General features: G+C 40.7%; 1 protein-coding gene across 1 annotated transcript in view; it reads left to right on the top strand.

Moving 5' to 3' along the window:
• The window catches only part of RGS7BP (regulator of G-protein signaling 7 binding protein), a 98,781-nt gene extending 83,816 nt beyond the window's left edge, over nt 1-14,965 (top strand). The window contains exons 4-6 of the mRNA XM_012664541.1: nt 367-514; nt 3,612-3,682; nt 12,210-14,965. Of these exons, the coding sequence (XP_012519995.1) occupies nt 367-514; nt 3,612-3,682; nt 12,210-12,301 (311 nt within the window). The 3' untranslated portion in view covers nt 12,302-14,965. The remainder of the gene's footprint in view (nt 1-366; nt 515-3,611; nt 3,683-12,209) is intronic.
• The last annotated feature ends 1,252 nt before the right edge of the window (nt 14,966-16,217 follow it).

Here is a 16,217-nt window from a genome sequence, read left to right as displayed (position 1 = left end):
TGGTTTCACAGGCTAAATCCCCGCCTCCCAAGCTAACTTGATCTAACTCACTAAGAATGGGTTACAAAGCATCAATACTCCATCAAAGACAGGGCCTTTAATTTCATTTTGATGTTTAGGTTGCACTGGTCTCAAGCTATCATTTCCCAGAGGGGTGGGAAAACATGCTACACAGAAACACACACACGATTTATACCTATAAATAGCACATTACATATATAACTATTTTATTGCTCAGAGAGCTATTAGGGTTAATGGAGCATTTGACTCAAAGCATAGCCAACCTTTCCAGCGACATCCTGGCTATAAAATTTGCATTTATGATTTCTGTTCCCCTTCTCTTTACCAACATCCCCTCTCCCTTAGGAAAGGAACCTGGTGGGGGAACCAAGAGTTTGGATTGCAAAATTGAGGAGAGTGCTGAAACACCTGCCCTAGAGGACTCCTCGTCATCCCCCCTAGATAGTCAGCAACATTCCTGGCAGGTTTCCACAGACATCGAGAACACTGAAAGGTAAGTGGGAAGTTACCCTGAATAGACTGCCAATCCTCCTCCACTTAATGCTCTTCGGGGCCACGGAGAGTCGAGGTTTTCTATTTCAGTTTCAGAAACAGAGCTCCTTTTGGTCTGCCAGAGAAGCATAGTGCTGGCAGGGACCTTAGAGACTGCCTCAGTTGCAGATAAGAAAACTGAGATGAGAGAGGGGGAACAGTAGCAGCACCAACGGTAGGCGCAGGCTCCCAGGCCTCTGCTTATCCCACTCCAACACATTAAGTCTCCATGGAAAATGAGAACAGTGGGAGAGAGTTGGATTTACATATTGTCAGAGTTCACCCACTGGGCTGGTTCCCAAAATTTCCATTTGTTTAAGGGAGAAGAATCCAAAATCACGCAGATGTCTCCAGTCGATTCAGGTGTAAGGAATGCAAGGAAAGGTGTAAGTCGATTTCAGGTGTGAGGAATGGCCTGCTTAGCTGCCGTTTGGGGGCTGAGCATTCTGTCCAGTTGACACAGGGCTTTTCAGAGTCCCCTTCTCTTTCTCTCCAGAATGCAGCTGATGGCCCCTTAGTGGTCAAAGCAAGTTAATGCATTGTCTTAACAACTTCGGTAGCTTCCTTCGAGAGAGGGAGTTTCTTTCTTGGGGAAAAGAGATTCTACAGTGATTCTATTTTATTTGAGAAAAAGGAATAATAATAATAATATTATAATAAATGCCATGTCCCATCGAGATGCCATTCTGTGAGGCAGAAAGATGAGACCCTTGTTTATTGGCCTTCACATTTATCTGTGCCCTTTGCTACTAATGTCCCCAGAGCACGCACTAAGTGGCTGAATGACTACTGGGCAATTCTACCAGCTGTTCTATGTGTGTGAGGTTGAGTCATTGACAAGATAATGAACATTTTATTTTTTTATTTTTAGAAATGTAACACACAATGGCATTTATAACCATTGTAGTTCTACTTTCAGATTGTAATATAATTCTAAAGCTAATTACCAAATTTCTGTGTTTATAGAAAATTGGAGCATGTGGTAATTATGTGCTATTAATAAAACTTGGATTTTGTATAGGCTTGGATATCCAACAATTCAAACAATAAAGCTGTTTGGCACAGTTTGTTAGAACTAAAGACAAATGATGAGGGGATGATTTATCTTAATTTATAAAATAGAAAATTCTTTGCTCTGCTCCCAGGAAAAAAATTATCTGCCGAAATGCCACGATCAGGGCATAAACCATCAGCAAAGCCACTTTCCTTTCCAGACACCTTGTGCAGCAGCTCTATCCAAGCCTTGTAAGCTTGTAAGAAAGCAAGCTATCAAGGGCAATAAGAACAGGACAGTACGGCCCACAGTGTTGGCGTGGTTTCAGTTCAAACTGAAAGCCCAGATTCTGGTCAAAGGAGATGGGAAACACAAGGGCAGTAGGCACAGTAGACTGGTCCAGGATGTAGCTGCCTCAGTTCTCCCTGGCTCTCTGCCCTAAGAGATCATGCATGGGACTCAAACTGGGTTGCACAGTTAAGTCACCAGGAGGGCTTAAAAACATGGATGCCTGGACCACACCGTAAGCCACCCAACTCAGGCTGTCTTGGGGTGGGACCTGGGCATAAGATGCTTCTCCTGGGCAGCAGCCAAGGTGGAGAACTGGTGCTTTACCAAGGATACCTGCCTCAGTCGCACATGTTGCATTCCTAGCCCTTGCCCGCCCATCCCCCCTGCTCTTGAGATCTTACATGAAAACAGATGGGGGGCCCTGCCTTTCTCCCCCTTCCCCCTCTCACCTTATCAGTGTGCAGTGCCCACAGAGGCACCCTCACACCTCACACCTGTGAGAAAGTATTCGGAATGTTTTTACAGGCATATTTCTACTGATCTGCAAGGCCGCTTTCCCTTCCTTTTGCAGTCAGGTATTCCTGAGACTTGAGTTCCCTTTCACTTATCAGTCAGTACTCAAGCAGGAAGCCGCGAGGGCTTCTGGCCTACCCTAAGACAGTAATCCTCAAACAGTGCTCAACAGAACAGTGGTGGTTTGTGAAATGCACTGAGGGGTTTCATCCCTAACATTAAATAGTGACTCTTTTTTTTCAAATGCCAGAAGGAAAATAAGTTGGTAGATAGAATTTCTTCAACTTTAGGATGATCATCCCCCTAAAACTTTCTTAAACCTGTGGTGCCCGCTAATCTACGTTAACTAAAAGATGTATATGGTTTTTTTGCATCAAATTATATTTTTTTTGCTGTTTTAAATGAAATCTACCACTAGTCCTGGGGTTTCAAGAGCACTGATTCCAGTGCACAACCACCTGGATGTGTGTGGGAACCACTGTCCAGAGGACTTGAAAAAGTCAGCTCTCTTCCTACCCTAGACTAGATGCCTCCTGAGCTGGCTTCCTGTTCTACATTTCTGGGGTTTTAGGATCCTGTGTGCTCTGAGATGAAGGAGGACATTGGCTGTGTGCGGTGGCCTTGCATGCTGTGCCCTGGGCAGCCAGGAAGCTTTTCTGGACAAGCCAGTGGTTAGAGGGAGGCCCAGCTGTCCTCAGGTGGTTTTCCCTCTCATTTGTTACTCTCCCATTATTCCCAGTCAATGTAGTTAAGTGTTGGCTCTTGTGGATGCTTAACTCCTGTGTTATGCTGAATTCCAATCACGAGGAGAGACTTTTAAAACCAAGCAGACAACAGTGAGTGCACCTGCACAGCCACCACAGCCAGCTGACCAGGAAGCCTTTGCAGCACCACTTCCTCGGCTTTGCCCCAGGGAGCCCGGTGTTCCAGTTGTGTGTCTTTGGCCTCTCCTTGTAAACCTGCAGTGCTGTCCTCATTACCAAAGGCTCTTCTGATCTCAGCCGGGTCCGACTGGAGGCGGGGATGAGGGCTCCTGCAGGAGAGATGCCTGGTGGAAACGTTTGGCAGAGTATTTCTCAGGGCCAACCCATCTCACATTTTCTTCTCGTAAAAGCAAAATAAATTCAATATTTGCCTACTGGAAACAAGAGCTAGGACAATTAGGCACAGACTCCCATCCTTCAGTTGTCTCATAGAGCAGACTGTCTGAGATTTCATTTTGAAAATTTACAGCTGATTCTTCTTTTTATTAATTTTACAGAGACATGCGAGAAATGAAAAACCTTTTAAGCAAACTCAGGGAAACTATGCCTTTACCATTGAAAAATCAAGGTGAGTCTTGTCATTTTCTCTTTGAGGCAGAGGATGTTTTTAATTTGATAACCTTGGGACTTGTTTCTTGAAAAATTAAAGCAAGTGTTTTATGCAAGCAATAGAAGGCATTGAGCATACTTGAGACTGGAGTCTCTTGGGTACCCGGTTTTGCTCTGAAGGAGGCCAAGATACACTTTGATGTCCATGCAGACTCATCTTTGATTGGCTGTGTCACACAGTGAACACGGTGACAGGCATGGCAAACACAGAAGGACTGAACACTAGACTCTTTCCTTCAAGACATGTACAGCCTAGTGGAGGAGACTTAAGAACACTTCCAAAGGAAGATCCCTGTCTTCTAGGTGTTTAATTAACTTAAAAAAATAGTAATAAGTAACATATATTGAGAACTTACAGTATGCCACCATCCTAAATACTTTATATTAACTGTATTAACTTATTTATTTCTAACAACTTTGAGAGAAATGCTACTAGTGTTTCACAATTTATAGAAAACTTGGCCCAGGTCACCCAGTCTGTAAGTAGAAAAACTGGGATGTGAACTCAGGCAGTCCATCTACAGACTGATCCTATTCTGTAGGAATGGAAAGGGGGTATTCACTGGAGTGAGGGAAGGACTTTTGTATGCTTTTATTAACTATTGTCCCCAGTATCTAGAGCCTGGCACATGGTAGAATAACACCTGGCACAAACAATAAATGTTAGTCAAATCTGCACCTACATTTGCAGTGCCAGGGACTGACAATACACACAAAGTACTAAAATATCAGCACTGTCATTAAGCATGCATGGCTCGAGCAGCCATAGGTGAAGTATCAGCTTCAGAGAGGGCTATATGGAGGTAGGGAAAGGGTTTTTGGATGCAAGAAAGAAACTCCTCTTGTTCCCGCTAAGCAAAGCCTAGGCAGGAGGGAAGGGTGCTGCTTGCCTCAGAGTGAGGAGGAGGAGGAGGAGGAGGAAAATTTGGCAGCAGAGCTGGAGTGCCTCTTGGCTCCAGGAGCAGCTCAGCAGAAGGTGGAGAGGTGGAAGTGAGAACACCAGGCAAGGCTGAGGGGTAGCGTGGCCTGAGCTGCACAGGGACGGGGGTCAGAGGCAGGAACTGCAGCACATCAGGTAACTCAAAACACCCCGAAGGGCCTGCTCTCCAAGGCCAATTGGCTTGAGCCATGGGTGAAGTGTTTTGTGGCATTTTAAGAACGTAGACAACATGTTGTAGCGATGAGAGATTGCTCTGACTACGACATGGAAGATTGTTGCTAGAAATAAGCATGGTGTTTAGGACCAAGGGCTTTGGATTGAGACTAGCCTTAGTTTCAAATGCTGGCTCTGCCCCTTACCAGCTGGAATAATTTGTTTAACTTCTGGAAATTTCAGTTTTCTCATCCCTGAAAAGGGGATAATAGTATCACCTACTTCAAAGGGTTGTTGTGAGGATTAAATGAAACAATGCATCATATGCCTACTAGCAACCTTACAGAAAGCAAACACTTGACAAATACTTTATGGTTATTATTGTTATTATTTAGTGACCTACTCAACTTTGCTCAGGAGAACCCCAAATCAACATCAAATAGAACAGTCCTGTCCCCACTCACTCTGCAACAGACTATATGTAGTGTTCAGATGAGGTTGATCTTGAGCCTACAGTTCAGAGCACTGGCCCCTGGGCCTTTAGATTGGGAGCTCATGACTGAGGCTGTCCTCAGGGTCATATTAGGTTTGGCAATTGTCCCTCATCAGCACCTGGGCCTCTCACTCTGCCTCACATTCAGCTGCCCAGGAGAATGGCTGTCCAGGGTCCCCAGTCTGAACTTCATGGATGCCATGTAACCTATATTTTAAATCAAACCATCCTAAACATTCCCTCCACAATTAGTGATAATTCATACAGCAGTTTTTAAATTGTGCATTAATGAAAAAACAAATTTTATTTACTTTGGTCTTTTTTATCATAAAAAGTACAATATAGATTTTTATATAACTGTTGCTTTTATAAAAAGAATAAAATAGGGTAGTAATTACATTTTTAAAATATAAGAGGAATAATAAAAGGTTGATGCTGTGACTGAAAATATGAGTGAAAAGGGCATATTCATCCAAATAAATGATACCCAGGACTTGAACCCTGGATCCGTCTGAAGAATAGAAAGGACAAAGCTAGGAAGGAGGTGAAGGACTTATTCAGAAGGAAGTAGTGCAGTAGGATTTTAATAATTGAAAAACTGAGGTGAAGGATTGTGGGAAATTTGGATTTCTTCACTGGAGGGAGAAATGGGAATGCTTAGCATGTGATGGACGACGTATCTGTTCTCTAGGTGTTTCATACGTACTCACAGCCTGCTGTCGCTGTGAGCTACCCAGAGCGGTGCGTGAGTCTGGACTAGAGAGTCCAGAGAGGGCCTGAGGAAAGCAGGTCCCTTGGAGTCGCTCAGGAAACATGATTCGACAAATGCATATGGCACCGTTTTAATGAACAAATCATCCAGGTTCTGCATATACCCAGATAGACCACAGAGGCTTCCCTAAGTCGTTCCTGGAATTCCTTTCAGGCAATTTGTTTACTCTACAGGTCTAAATTTAAATGTGCAGGACATGATGTGGGGTAAAATGTGGAAAAAATTATTCCAGTTCTTTTCTGTAGGCCCTTATTGTCAATCATGACTCTAACTGGACGAAAACCATTATAGAAAGCCATCTGTTTTCTTTCTGGCTTCTTATTTGCTTTCTCTTTTTATTCCATTTACATGGATGTTTGAAACAGAGAAGAAAGGGAAAAGATACCACTCCTGGTCTCCATTTTTCCTACCTCAACCCCTCATGTGAAAATCCTGCCAGCTCAGGTTGTCCTGTTCTCCAGGCTCCATCTTAGTCCTCGACTCAAACTGTTCTGGGTTTATTTCAGCATTTAAAGGTTTAATCGTATCTCCCCCACTTCCTACTGCAATGAAAACTTGACTCAAAACAGTTCACTTTAAATCAACTTCCAGTGGAGAAGAAAGGAAGGTGGCCATGGGCAGAAATTTTAATGGTTATTGATTATGCCTTCATTTTAGACAGGGCCCTTCCTTTCCCACCCTTCCAGTTTGAGAGTGGAGGCAAAGAGACTGGCACAAAACAGCAGGCCACACGTGTGCCACTGAGTTCCATGGCTGGCTCCAGACAATGGCCAGGTCTCCTGGCTCTCAGCCCGCTGTTGCTTCCACCGTGTCAGTGCCCCTCCTGTCCTACATTCTGGGTCACTGGCAGAGCTGTAAGGAGTTTCATTAATTATGACAGTCTTGCTGTGTCAAATGGATTACAAATGGAACCACCTGTGGAGAGCTCGCAAGGTGACTGACAAAGGCTAAAAGGAGACTGGAAAGTGAAGGACAAGCATCTTCTGAACACATGCTGTTGTCAAACAAAACAAATCAGCAGAAATTAGTTAACCTGAAAGATAATTTCACCTTTTCCAAAATTCTGACTCAATGAATGCTGTGGGATGTGTTGGTATTCAATGTGTTCACTCTTGCATAGAATTCGGTTGTTGAGCACATACATTAGAATCAGCGTGGAAGTAGGTAAATTAGGAATTGAATCTGTGCTAGAAGGCATTTGGTCCCCTCCTGTAGACAACACTACTCCAGACTAAATTGAACCTAGAACCAGTTCTCCCAGACTCACACCCCTGATCTTCCAATCTGGACCCCCATATCCAGAACCGACCTGGCAGGAGAGTCAGGCAGAAGAGTTCTCAGATATCTGGCTGAAGAATACTGGGCAATTATGCCAACCTCTAGCCTAGAGATGACCTTTTAGGTTCTTCCCCAAGGGTCTCATAAAGAATTTCTGTGCTTCCAACTGGTGTCTGAAGGTTATTCTGCACAGTTTCACTCATGGCCCCATATCCTTTGTAATCTGCTCAACCTTTTGTCCAGGATTCAATGTGACATATGTAGTCCTCTCTCCTCCAATCTAATTTCTTAACTCATTATTATGTTAAGCCCTTACTCACAAATGTGAAATGTCTACTCATTACCTACTGAAGGAAGAGCAGACTTCTCCCCCTAGTATTTATTGTCCCCATCATCATCCAACATGTAATGGTCACCTATGATGTGCCAATTTCTGTGCTAGGTGCTGGGGATATCTCTCCCCGCTTTAGGTTTTGCCCTCTCAGCAGGGCAAAATTGGGTGGGAATCACCTGGGAAGCTTTTCCAAATGATACACACTTTCCCTGGCAGTGATTGTGGTGGAGCCTGCAGGGTTGGGCATGTGAATTCTGAAAAAAACTATCACACATGCTGATACACACACATGCACACACATACATTATTGGAAAGACGCAGGAATTAGTTCTTATAATATAATAATGCCGTAACAGACCCAGGTTACTACAAGGGCATATTGGATTTTCACCTAACCTAGACTTGAGTTGAAATGGGGGATTATTAGGGATGGCTTTTTAGAAAGTATCTGTGCTGAGATTTTTGGGGATGAGTAGGAGTTAGCCAAAGAAAGAGATGGTAAAAAGACAGTCTAGGTATAAGATTTTTGACATTTAAAGGCATATGGGGACATGAAAGAGCAGAACATTTTGATAAACTACAAGCACTTCAGTAGTTGGGAAAGTTGTTAGACAAGAGGCTTAAGACAGAGATAAGACAGCTAGGTGGGCTACATCATTAAGGCCCCTACAAGTCATCTTAAGAGGTTTGGGCATCCAGGAGCCACTGGAAGGTTTCAATTAGGAGGCAAATGCAGTAATCCAGGTGAGAAATGCTTAAGGTCTCACCTAAAGCCAGGGGATTGGAGAGAGGATACGAACAATTGGATGTGGTGCATAAGGGAGAGGCAGAATCAAGGATGAAACCCAGGTTCAGACTTGGCAAATGGAGTAAAGAATGGTGTCAGTCACTAAGTCAGAGAGATCAGAGGAGGAGCAGTAGACGTAGAGAACGATTGAAATGCTGATTCTCTGACCCCACCCAGACCTACTGATTCAGAAACTCTGGAGGTGGGGCCAGCAATCTGTGCTGTAACAGGCCCTCAGATGATACTGGTGCAGCTAATGTTTGAGAAGCACTGGGTTAGGCGAAGTTGTCTCTCTTTCTCTCTCTCTCTCTTTTTCTGCAATACAAATTTGCAACTGCAGTCCCATTATAAGCACTTCTCTTGACTATATCTCAGACCACAGCTTTAAACTCAGTTTATTATTTGAAAATTTCTCATTTTCATGTCCCTCTTTTCTCAACATGTCATTTATATAAGAAATATTTTATTAGCAAAAGAAATTTGAGCAATAGGGAAGTGGTATCATTGTGTCTTAAGGGATTCCAACAGCCTTACCTTTAGTAGCATCTAAGAATTAAACATTGAATGACTAAGGTTTGAACTTCTTAGTGTGGGTAAATTTCCTACTCACTCTTCTTTCACTTTCTCCTAAACTCTCCTTCCTCTCCTTTCCTTTCCCACTTTTCATTTTCACATTTAAATCTCTCCTTGCTGATAGTTTACTGAGATTGTGCACTTTGGAGAAAAGATACTATAAAAGAATTACCCACATCCAAACATTTTAAATAAAAATCAAATATTTCCCAATATGTTCAAGTGGATTATCTCAGAAAATTTAGAATGAGTGGGAAAACCTTCCATTTTGCTCACATTCTTGCAATTGAGCATTGATTGGAATCCTTCAGAAGCAGGATTGGAATCCTTCAGAAGCAGGATTCCAATCAATGTGGAAAGACATCTCTCCTCAGAGTTGAATTTGCTTCAAGCCATTCCAGGCATACTTCCACTTGGAGAATTTCAGCGTTTACTGTAGGTGTCTACTTTCTGTGGTGTAGAAAGCTGTTCTGAATTTCTGCCAAGAATTTTTAAGCTTTTATGTCACCTCAGCCCTACGTGATGGTCACACAAGCTCTGGGCTAGGCAAAGGTGTCACAAATGTGCAAAAAAGATGCCCCAAACCAGCAGTAGTCCTTAATAGGGAGCCTGCCCTTTGCTTAATGCCTGAGCACTTTCTCAACAATCTTAACACTTCTATTCACTTGTGAGTATATATGTGTGTATATATGGTACACACATACATGTATATTGTATATGAATGTGTGCATGTGTATATATGCTGTGTATGTATGTATGTATACATATATATATAAAGAAGACTGAGCAAAGAGAATTTCAATAGCATAAAAGGCTGTGTTATTGAAAGATTTTTCAATTCACTGCAATGAATACACAGATAAAAGGGTCAGTCTTGATACGAACCTCATAGTATCTGTGTATAATACCTGCTTGCTTTTAATATATATAAAAACAAGAGTAGTACTAAACATTTGACCATAGCATACATATACACATTTTCCTTTATAAATAAAACATTGTGGTAGACATTTCCTCATGTAGGAGGAACAATACACATCAGAATTGCATTTTATAATACATAAAGACCAGTTAAGTCCCTTCCCAAATCTGTTAAGTGTTTGAAGAAAGGGAAGGAGATATAGGAATTTAGGAAATAGATCTTCTAGGTCTTAAAAAAATAGAACTATGAAGATCTTTCTTCCCCATAAATATCTTTACAGTTTTGGTAACTCTGTTTCAGGGAAGCACTGAGTTCCAGGTGAACCTGAGTTTCAGTAAGTGTAGTCAGTATTCAAAGAGATACTGAAAGGTGAAATTCTTTAACCTACAGAGTCTGCTATATCTTTGCCATATCCAGTTGGGCTAAGTTCATGGATCATTTCATGGTTAAAGAAGTAAGATTCCTAAAAATGATGAGGAAGTAAGTTATCATTTCTTTCTGTGCCAAATATATTATGATTCATCTCTGAGAGACTGTCCTGAAAAAAGAGGCTAATGTTTAGTATCTGACATTGCTTTCAGTGTCTTAATTATAAAAGAATGATGTTCTATTTTTGACTCTCAAAATGTTAACATCCAGATTATAGTAAATTATTTTTTCACTATGAAAGGGGCAATAATAGGCCTGTTTTTCTCTATGTTAACGGAATTTGAGCTTTAAGAGAAGATTTTAATCTATGGAGACTGGGAGGGTGGGCTGTGTTTGATTCATCTGTTGTTCCCAGCTGAGACACCTGTTTTCTTCTCTGGCTTGGACTTGCTACTCTAGTTCTATCTAAATATATAACATCACGCAAGTGTTCCAAGGAACACTGTCAACCTTGGTGGGTGATACTAATTTACAAGTAAGTATGACACATTAGAGCCTTGGGAAGGGGAGGAAAAGCCCAAGTACTTGGATGACACTTTATGTAAGAGGACCGGAAAGCCAGGATTTATTTTCGTTCTTGATAGTTTCCTGAGTGTCCAGCCACACTAATCAAGAAAAGCAAACCCTCATCTACAAACCAGTTCTATCGAGGTGGGGCACATTCTTCACTAAATCTATCTCTTCATCTGACTTTAGATTCTGTGCCCTTCACAAGTTTCCAGCCCCTTTAAGGGTAGTGCAACTAGTCCTGCAAGAGCTTAGGTACGTAACAGTTGCCAGTGTCAACCAGCCATTTTGTCATCCCTGGCTCCAGTCTGGCCATGTCCTGCCCCAGTTGGCAGTTTCTAGGTTATTCCCTTGTCGTCCTTCACCTCTGGGACCCACAGTGGCCAGTTCTTCAACAGGGTATTTCTACCCACCATCTCCTTTGGCTCTTTTCTTTAAAAACTCAACTCATTAAACCAGATTTTCTTTACTAGCTTATTTCTTCCTCTACTTGTCATCATGCTAAAAATTTCAACCTGCAAATTATGAATTCAATAGTTGACAGTCATCTCTGAATGCTCTTATATACAGATATCTATAGGAAGTGCTGGGAAAAGACAACAGGAAATCATTGAAACTTCTTCCTAAGAAGTGAAGTAGGTGCATGGAGCCAAGATAATGGTCCCATGTAAAGGAAAACAATAATGGCTATATTAACTGAGTGCTTCCTCTATACTAGGCACTAAGCTACCCACCCCAGCTAAATATTTTTCTTAGATCATTTAATCCTCACCTAAGGTAAGTATTATTAAACCGTGTTTTACAGACAGGGAAACTGAAGCCTAGCAAGCATAAGTTACATGTTCAAAGTCACGAAACTAGTAAACTAAACTAGAAGCAAGTTTAAAAAAGAAGTCAACCTTACTCCAAAGCATGGACTCATTCTAATAAACTATGTATGTCTTCTTCCAAATGAAAGATTCCCTCCAGCAGTTTCAATTTAATTCTAACAAGTGGTTCTCAGCCTTGGGCTATTTTGCTCCTTCCCCAGGGAACATTTGGCCATATCTGGGGACAATTTTGGTTGTCACAACTGCTGGGGGAGTAGAACGGGCATCTGGTGAGTAGAGGAATACTGCTAAACATCCTGCAATGCTTGGGACAGCCCCCAACAACAAAGAATTATTTGTTCTAAAATGTCATCAGTGCTGAGGTTGAAAAACCTTGATTCAAACGACGGTGGATTTTTAAAGCTACTTTGTAAAAAGCAGGTTGTTTTGTCTGTACCTCACTCATATATACATTCTGTCCCACCACAGATGACAGCAGCCTTCTGAATCTAACTCCCTACCCCCTGGTTAGAAGACGGAAGAGAAGGTTCTTTGGGCTATGTTGTCTCGTCTCAAGCTAGGCGGCTCCTCCTGGAAACTTGTTGGGAACACCGGAAAAAAAAAAAAAAAAAATCACAAAACCTGAGGACCTCCAGACAGCTGAACCACACATTTATTGGTTTTTGACTATGTTTTCTATGCTTCCTTATTTTACCTGCTTCCCCCTGCCCTTTTAAATGATTTTACACTCGAAAGCAGCTGCCATCAAGGGAAGAAAAAAAAAAAAACAGATTAAAAAAGGCTGTTTTTAAAAAGAATTTTTAAAGCTGACATTGCACATGTCTGCTCCAAACCATGCCGTGACAGATGCAAGAATTATGATTTTTAAATTATTTAAAGGTTTTTTTAAATGTATTATACGGAGAAAAATTATTTCATGTATAATAGCATATCTATAGCTCTTACTGATCTCATGTTAACAATTTATCACATATGAAAGAAGTCTTTAAGCATAGAAATCTATTTAAAACTACAAAACTTTGTTCAAAAATCCAATCTATCAATATCGTTAGAAATAATATTATAAGCAAACATATACCACCTTACCTATTGCTTTCTCTGCATTCATTTACATTTAGTCTTCCATTCTGTCAGAATCTAAGCACTTCACCATAAAAATATCTTAATTTATAATGCAACAAACACCACATATGAAAAGTACTTAAATTTTGTAAATATATAATAATCCTAATACTTTCATATAATGCATATGGGCAGGCAACTAATTTCCTTTTGATCCAATGGTGTCTTTTTCAGCTTCTTGGAGAATGAAGTAATCCAGTTAGGAAATGGTGTAGTAACATATACATTACCCTCAAATGTAAAATTGAATATTACCACATTTTGTTCTAACTGAAATCTGAAGCATGGTGTCTGCACATCAGCATAGTGTTAAATCTTATAGGGCATGCAGGAATTAGCTCAGATCGTAAAAATATTTAACATTTTACATTGTTAATAAAATTTTTTTAGTTAAGCTAAGCTTGTCTCATTTTAGATGACTATGCAGATATGACTTTTCCAATGTGTACTTAGTGTCTTGTCTTATGCTTAGAATCTTGAAAGCAGGACACATTAAGCAATACTATATTTTAGAAAAGAGGAAACCACATGCTTTGTTTTTCTGCTCACAGCTTTGTTGTGATCTTCCTCCACTAAACTTGTAACATGGTACAAATTTTGTTATATTTTCCCCTGTTCTTCCTTTGGCCCATTTCCCAGACAGAATTTCCCATGGGTTGAGAGATCAAGTCTTCGCACTTTTTTCTTGTTTTCCACAGTCTGAGAAATCTTTGAGCCAGACAGGAGGCACCAGTGCCTAGTACAATAGAAGAATGAGCTAGATGCCTCTAAATGGTTTATCCAACCTTTATCTACCTTCATTCCAACACTACACTTTCTCAATACTTATATGCACAGGCATTTATATGTAGACCAATAATTTGATCTAAAAACTAAATGTATTAAAGCCTTTAGCTTTAGTGAAGATGAGTGGTACAGATGAACTATTGGAATAATTATTGTATCAGGCTGAATTACATGAAATTGCTGATATTTGACTGTTTTGACCTACAAAATGGCAATTTCATGTAGTTCAACTTAGTATCTGATGTTGTGGAAATTATACTTGGAATTGTCTTCTAGCCCTTTTGATTGAAAGTGAAAGAATTAAAGGGTTGGAAGAGATCTCAAAAGCTATGCAGGTCTCTATTTAGATCATACCAGCTGGCTGTTGGCCTTATTCTTGGAGTCCAGCCTTGTGTTCCAATGAACCATTAATTAGTGCATGGTTATAGATATGCCTGGCTTCACAAAAAGAACACTTGAAAAGTTATATGAGAAAATCATAATTTGCTAAATCAAATACTTGTAAAACAATTGTGGGAATATGCTATTTAAAGACTTTTAGAGTGAATACTCCCATGCAAAACAACCAACCACTCCCAGACTTACCTGATCTGCAAACCTTGATTTTCAAACATCAAGTTTGATTAAAGCTTGATATCCTTTCCTAAGTCCAGTTCATTTTCATCCCCTGAGGAGATTTCATTTAAAGTTTATTGTCTTCGAAATGAGGAAGTAGCCTAGTTTGGCAGCTCTCAGCTTCTGTGTCTGCCTTCTCCCACACTTCAACTATGTTGAACTCTAGCTTCAATCTAGTTTCTCCTAATCCATGCAAAGTTATTAACTGATAAGCCCAACCCTGGTGTTCAGCATGTTCTTCTGATGCCTGACCTAAATCACTTCTGCTTGGTTAATTGTGCTCACTCTCGCCTTAGTGTGAAAGTAACACTTACCTTATGTGCAATTGTCCTTTGTATAACTGAAGACTGTTAATAAATTCAAGTCTCACCTCCATGTCTGGGAAGGCTGTAGTAGCTATTCATGGAGATGGGAATTTGTCTAATTACCTAGCCAGACTTTCCATATCTAAGGTAATATATTCAGCCACCTTATCTTTTATTCATAGTGCCTGTTTTTCAGGCTTCTATCAGTTTTGTAGTTCCCGTGGACATACTCCAAGATTTATAGATCTTCTTTCAGTAGCATGTCTTAAAATTAAATTTAGTGCTTACAGTCCTGGTAACCTCCACTGGCTCAAGATTGCAGTAGGTTATTCACCATCTCCCATTAGATATGCCAATGCATTGTTTACGGGCTGCCCCACTCTCCTCTCACTTACCAAAGGACTTTCTCAGGTGTGGTTCCATGAGATGACGTTTTACCGTCTCGGCTTTCTGCTGGTAATTCGCTTTCAGATTAGCAATAACACTGAGCTGATCGCTAGGGGTAAGAAGAGAATAGTGAACCCATCGGTTACCCACATGGGCAACCAAATGGATTCAATAAATCAAGTTTGTGGGTCCACGTGTCCCCACATGCTTGAAACAGAAAGTATGTAAACTTTGTGGCACATACTCTCCCATTTTATCACCATATTTTTAATATCCTGTGTTGATTTTTTTTTTAGATTACAAAGAAAATACCTGTGCTTTGTGGCAAATCTGAAAAATACCACAAAATAGAAATAAAATTCACCTGAATTCCACTACAATCACATTGTTTAAAACTGCATTTCTGGGCTTTAAATCAGTCAGGGACTGGGTCCAAAGGCACTTTTGGAGAAGATAGGTGAAGAAATGCCCACAAGGCCAAGGTGTCCCTTTAAAAAATCTGTCCACTAATGTTTTGCATACATCCAGGAACAGACTCGCTGCAAACTTCTGGTCGTGCCATTATTCACGGGTACAGAGAAAGCTTGAGAAGTAGCACAGCCCTGATGCCTCCTCTAACAAATTAAAGCTCTTGGGGGAAATTCCAAAATCATGCCAGACCATTTTGTTTCTCCGTGCGCCTGTAAAAACAGACGGGATACTCAGTGTTTGGCAATACTGCCACCTGCTGAACGCTGAGCTTCAGTGGGGGCGGGGGGGAAGACACCGTGAGTATAAAAGCATCTAATTTATTTTAGAAAGCAAACGAATCGGCCAGGTTAACAATGATCCCATCTGGAATTTCAGGCTCTAAAAATCTTAACATTGAAAGGACTGAGGCTATCATCCAGCCTAACTTCCCACCTTACACACACACATACCCAAGCAATGCCTACCATTTCTTTGCGTTCTAGAATACCAAATGCAAAATGCTCAATTTCAGGTAACAATGGGTAGGATGTGAAAAAGCAATGATACTATTGGCCTCAGAATAAATCATTAAAATTAAATACACAGTCCATAATAGACCCAAGAACATAAAAGAATTGAGTACATTACAAAAATGACATTTCAAATCTATGAGAAAAGGTTGGATTATTAAGCAAAGTATATTGGGGTAACTGGTTAGACATTTTGGGGGAGAAATATTAGATCTATACCTCACAATTTTTATCGAAATAAATTCTAGATGAAGTAAAGATTTAAATGTTAAAGCATATAA

Source organism: Propithecus coquereli, unplaced genomic scaffold (assembly GCF_000956105.1).
Source record: "Propithecus coquereli isolate 6110/MARCELLA unplaced genomic scaffold, Pcoq_1.0 Scaffold9, whole genome shotgun sequence".
In the NCBI taxonomy this organism is placed as follows: Eukaryota; Metazoa; Chordata; class Mammalia; order Primates; family Indriidae; genus Propithecus; species Propithecus coquereli.
This window is presented reverse-complemented; position numbering and strand designations above follow the sequence as displayed.